Genomic DNA, 5,961 nt, shown 5'->3' on the forward strand with positions numbered 1-5,961 from the left:
ACACTGATTCATTAAAATGCGAGAAAAAAATCTAGAGAAATGCATTGCTACAATATCTGAGCAAATTAATCTCTAATGCATAGCTGAACAGTTAAAGAAGTAAATATCGTAATATCATGTCAAGGTAGCAGCGATTTATTGATGTTTAAGCCAAAGAAGAGAAGAATTGACTAGTGTTAGGAAACTGCAGCTTATAATGCACATTAAAATAAATGTATTTCTGAGATATTTCACATTAGTTTATCAGCAACTTTTTAGTCACATTTTTTTTTAAATAGAAGTCATTTAAGGAGTATGTAAACATCCCTTTCCTCCATTCTAACAGGGTTATTCAAATTTGGACCTCAGTTTCTTCTTTTGTAATGTGACAGAATTAGAATGATGTGTTTTAGAGATTCTTTACTACCTTTGATTTTTCCTTTCCTCTCATATTTTTTTGTAATTATTTTCTTTAAACCAAGCGTGATTCTGTTTTTTTTCTCTTTCAGTTCATCAGCCATCACCTAGCCTATCTGAATATTTATCACTACTTTCCATATGCTACTCCATTTCTCTTGTCTTAATGTGACCAAAGACAGAATTCAAATGCTGCATTTTCTTGAACGATTTTGGAAACAAGGGCAAGCTAGAAGGGAGAGAGGAAGGGAAGGAGGTTGGGAGGGAAAAAGAAACCATATGTAGAGCCATTTCTGATGTCTTAATACAAACCAAATAACACCTGCATGATAACATTTAGTAAATCATGGTGATTTTTATATTTAAGTCTCTATGCATCGACTAAGTATAAAAAAGCAAAAAACAAACAATTATAGTATATGTGTGTGTGAATATTATATAACCTCCTCACCTTCACCATAATTCTCACAGAATTATGTAATTTCTTCTGCATTATTGAACTCATTTTATTTCTTCCAACAATCATTGATAGTTCTATCTCCTCTGATCACCAGAAATGTCTCTTCTAACTCATACAGCCTATCCAATGCATGTTTATCCAATATATGTTTTAGGTTTATTGTCTCAACTAATCCTAATGACAACACTATGAGGTCTATGAGGTTTATATTAATATTATCATGTCCGTTTCACATATGAAGACCCTGGGTTACAGGGAAGTTAACTTTTTTGCCTAATGTCACCTTTTCCTAGCTTTTTCTCAGCGTCTTTGGTCCGTGTGCTCCATCCTCAGCCATAGCATACCACTCTAGGTTTTTCAAATGAGCCATTTTTATTCTCTCCTCCTGTTTGTAAATTTTCCTTTGCCTGGATACCCTCCTCTCACTTTCCTTCTTTGTTAACAGAAGTAACTCTGAGATCACTTATTTTTTAATTTCAAAGTATTATGAGGGTACAGATGTTTTTGGTTATATGGATCACTTTTGTAATGCTCAAGTCAGGGTTAAAAGTGTGCCCGTCACCCAGATAATGTTCATCGTACTCGTTAGGTAGGTTTTCGTCCATTTCCTCTTCCCCCGCCCCCACTTTATTTCCGTTGAGTTTTACTTCGCTCTTTGCACATGTGTGCTCATCGGTTAGTTCCAATAGTGAGTATATCTGGTATTTGTTTTTCCATTCTTTAGATACTTCACTTAAGATAATGGACTCCAGTTCCATCCATATTGTTGCAAAAGGCATTAAGTCATCCTTCTTCTTTGTGGCTGAGTAGTATTCCATGGCATACATATACCACATTTTGTTAATCCACTCGTGAATTGATGGGCATTTGGGTTAAGATCACTTTCTTGAATAATTATTTCACACATTATCTGCTAAAATCAATCACCTCTGAATTTTCCTGGTGCTTTACACATTTTACTTGACTTCCTTGCTTGTTTATATATTTATTTTTCTGATTGAATTGTTCCGTACTTGGGAATTAGGGAACCATTTATCTTTGTCTTCATTGCCTATCCCAGTGCCTGACATGTATTAGATACTCATCTTTATTGAGTCAACTCTAGTTAAGCATCAATCCTAGAGCATATGATTAGGTAGCATATGAAAATTTTAGTCAGAATTATAATTTTTATTTGGCAGAATTTAATATTTAGTTATATTTTAACTATCTTAAAAATTCAGAATACTTTAATTTATGGGCCTCTGCTAGCCAGGACTGGACCTACATATAGGCATAAATCTGTGCATAATTCTGCTCTCTTTCATGAAGTCCTTGTTTGTATCTTTTTCATCAGAATTTACTTGTCAACCGTTATCCCTAAGGCTATTAGCTAATCAATTATCAGTTGAGTTCTGTTCTTTACCTACGACAGTGGGATACAGAAAAATCGTAAAATATAGTGAAGGACCTCAGAGTCCAGCTGGGGTGACAAATCTAATACACAGAAAATTTAAATATAAATACTCTTAATCTGCTGCCATAATACACCAGTGTGTTACTAAATACAGACTTAAGACCACTTGCAGTTAATTAGCCCAGTTATCCTAATACCACTCTGCAGGATACAACAAACTGCCATCCAAAACTGTGCAGGGGAGAAGAACCTCCATCTGCCACTCCTGTAGCAAGGTTATGAAGCCAAACTCTCCTAGGCTGGCAAAAGGCTTTCCTCCTTGGATTGATGCCATCTCAGACTTTTATTTAAAGTTCATTGAGCCAGGCCAATTCCTGTCACTAATTCCTTGGAACATCTTTTTTATTTTATTTTTATTTTATTTTTTAAGAGACATAGTTTTGCTCTGTCACTCAGACGGTGGCATGATCATAGCTCACTGCAGCCTTGAACTCTTAGGCCGAAGAGATCCTCCTGTCTCAGACTCTGGAGTAGCTAGGACTACAGGTGCATACTACCACACCTAGTTAATTTTATATATGTATATATATATATTTGTTTTTTGTTAAAACAAGGTTTCACTGTGTAGCCCAGGCTGGTCTTGAACTCCTGGCCTCAAATGATCCTCTTGCCTCAGCCTCTCAAAGCACCGGTATTACTGTGGAACATCTTGATTCACTTTGATAGCCTTAAAATTTTCCAGTACTTTTAGTGATTTATGACTACGTGACATAACATATTTTGCTGCTCGTATGTCTGTAGATTTGGTACTTCATTTACTTGTTCTGCCTATCCTTATCCTTAATTTGAGTTTTTAAAACTAGCTTTGGCAATGTATTCATCCCAAGGTCTTTCATTTTTTTCTCTTTAACTTACCAAATCATTGCTTTATTGCTTTTGCTCTTAATTTTTAAAGTTATTTTGCAAATGTGTAAGTTTAATGTTGCCTTGATTGTAATACATTAATTATTCTCCAGTGCAATTATATATTTGTGACTTTTGTTACTCTCTTGAGGTTCAGAGATTGTGTGTGTATGTATGTTTGTATGCGTGTGTAATTTTATGTTTTCTCATAGCTTTTTCACCAAGTACCTTCTACTTTTATTTTTTGTCTTCCTTTCCTATAGTAATATCTACAGAAAATCATAAGATTAAATAATTAAATAAAATATGACATTCTATAGGGAGAATGTATTTCCTCTGATTATAAGCACTAAAATTTTATGGGCACTCATATGGTTTTCTTTTCTTTTCTTCTTCTTTTTTTTTTTTACCTTGCAAGTTTTTTTTTTAATTTCTTATTTTAAGAAAATATATTTCTCTGTTTTCACAGGTAAGAAGATGGCCTATCAGAAGGTCAATGCAGATCAAAGAGCTCCAGGACACTCACAGTTCTTAGACAATGATGACCTTCAAGCTACTGCCCTTGACTTAGAGTGGGACATGGAGAAGGAACTGGAGGAGCCTGGTTTTGACCAGTTCCAGCTAGACAGTGCTGAGAATCAGAACCTGGGGCACTCAGAGACTGCAGACCTCAATCTTGATTCCATTCAACCAGCAATTTCACCGAAAGGAAGGTTCCAGCGACTTCAAGAAGAATCTGACTACATTACCCATTATGCAAGACCTGCACCAAAGAGCAACCGCTGCAACTTTTGCTACCTTTTAAAAATACTTTGCACAGCCACTATTTTATTTATTTTTGGAATTGTGATAGGTTATTATGCACATAAAAATTGCCCTTCAGATGCAACATCTTCGGAAACAGTTTATCCTCAGTTATACCAAGAAATTCTCAAGACAATCCAAGCAGAAGACATTAAGAAGTCTTTCAGGTAGGTGTAGAAGAAATGGATGTTGGTTGGTTGCATTTCTTGAGAAAGATGTCTCATAAAGAGTATTGAATTGATGATTTTGCCATGGTTTAAATCATTTTTGCAAGCTGAGAAACATAACTTTCCAGCACAATAAGAATAGAAACTTCAAAGATGGGGTGCATATTTTTAGATTTATGGTACTGAAATACAAATTTATGATGCAGTTTTATTAATTAATTGTAAGAATCATGAATACTATAAAGACTAAAAGACTACAGCCAATGTGTTTTCTCCCTCTTGGGAAGCCCAGTTAGGCCAAATTGAGAAGCAAAGATTGCCAGCTTTGCATGTAATAAAAACTAGGGCATTAGCCATATGATTGAAAATTTTAATGATGTCAGGATAAAATAAACCTGCTTTATGGGCTGAAGTAGCTGTCTTCAGTTACTGAGATATGCACTGATAGTGTTTGGTCTCCGGCATCCCTGAGCTTCCCAATAAGTGCTTTCTATTTAAACATACTGGGTTTTATACATTGGACAGTTCCAAAAGCTCATCTCTCTCTTTAGGGTGGATTTGCATGTGACCTCTTTAACCAGAATGTGTCAATTTTTAAGCTAAATTATAAGAAAATATTCTTATTCATGCCTTAAGCTGAGTTCTTGGGGAAATGCTTCACTGATGTCATATAATGGTGGATAACCTGTAAATGTTTGTTATATTATTAGAATACATGTTGAGTTGTAAAGGGCTTCCTAGTTTACATGTTTAACAAAGTGAGGAAGTGGAAGGGGAAAACTGGATATTATCTTCCACATATATCTTCCATATTTGCAGAAAAAGGACAGTACTAAGTAAATCATGTATGTTGTTTATAGGCAAACAGAGTAGATGTATTACTTCTCCAGGATATTTTTTAAGGTTGTACTGATTTATTACAGCCTAAATGTTGGCAGGTGTGCCTGTCTAGGGATTTTTCTCAAGAAACCATGTTCACTGAATAGGTATCATTTAATTCAATGTACTGAAATATCAGGTGTATTGATGTTGGTGAATTCTAATGCTTTTCCTGAAGCTCATGCCTGGGTGACTGATAATAATGTGTTTCCTACACCCTTCTGTGTCTTATATTCAATACTGTATAAGCATCCCCAGACATATACCATGCAGGTAATAACACTTTCTATGATATTTCTCATATAAAGTATTTATATTGAACTGAAAAAATATGCCATTGTCTTATAATGAATGATTGTATCAGTCAGAATGCAATGAAGACAACAGAAAACTCTCTGAATATTTAAAGTTGAGGGCACTGAAAGTAGGGAAATGCTTCCATCTGTGATGAAGAACTGAGAAGCTAATCAGGGAATTCTGAGGCAGCCCAGAGCGTAACAACAAAATGAAGCTATTCCCAAACCTAGGTTGCCGGGACAAAGAGAGTGGGCCTAACGTGGTGGGAGCTGGTACTTTCTGCATACGCAAGTGCAGAGGGGGACATAGACTTAGCTGGAGACACCACTGAAGATCGAGAGAAATATCCCACCTTTTAAACTTCTTCCTGTCCCTGTTGTCCTATCAGTTGTCCCATTGGCTGATCCCAGCAGGAGGCTGCTGACACAGCCTGGAAAACTCATCCTGAATGGATTCGGCCCCTGCCTTATATAGGCTGGAGCAGGACAAAGGCAAGGGGCCTGTCACAAATAGATCTAGCTGATTCAGGGATGATATTAAAAAATAAAGAAAATAGAAGAACCCCATAAAACACATGACTTATTATCAGTTCCTGTGTTTACTAAGTAAGTTGAGCCTTAACTCTGTACATCAAAGATTCCTACTGTTATTTTTCATCA

The 5,961-nt window shown here is 35.8% G+C and overlaps 1 protein-coding gene across 1 annotated transcript in view; it reads left to right on the top strand.

The window, feature by feature from the left end:
• NAALADL2 (N-acetylated alpha-linked acidic dipeptidase-like 2) overlaps window positions 1-5,961 on the top strand; it is a 1,013,114-nt gene that overhangs the window by 27,942 nt on the left and 979,211 nt on the right. The window contains exons 2-3 of the mRNA XM_012640170.1: window positions 2,438-2,458; window positions 3,623-4,126. Of these exons, the coding sequence (XP_012495624.1) occupies window positions 2,438-2,458; window positions 3,623-4,126 (525 nt within the window). The remainder of the gene's footprint in view (window positions 1-2,437; window positions 2,459-3,622; window positions 4,127-5,961) is intronic.

This window comes from Propithecus coquereli, unplaced genomic scaffold (genome assembly GCF_000956105.1).
Source record: "Propithecus coquereli isolate 6110/MARCELLA unplaced genomic scaffold, Pcoq_1.0 Scaffold15, whole genome shotgun sequence".
Classification (NCBI taxonomy): Eukaryota; Metazoa; Chordata; class Mammalia; order Primates; family Indriidae; genus Propithecus; species Propithecus coquereli.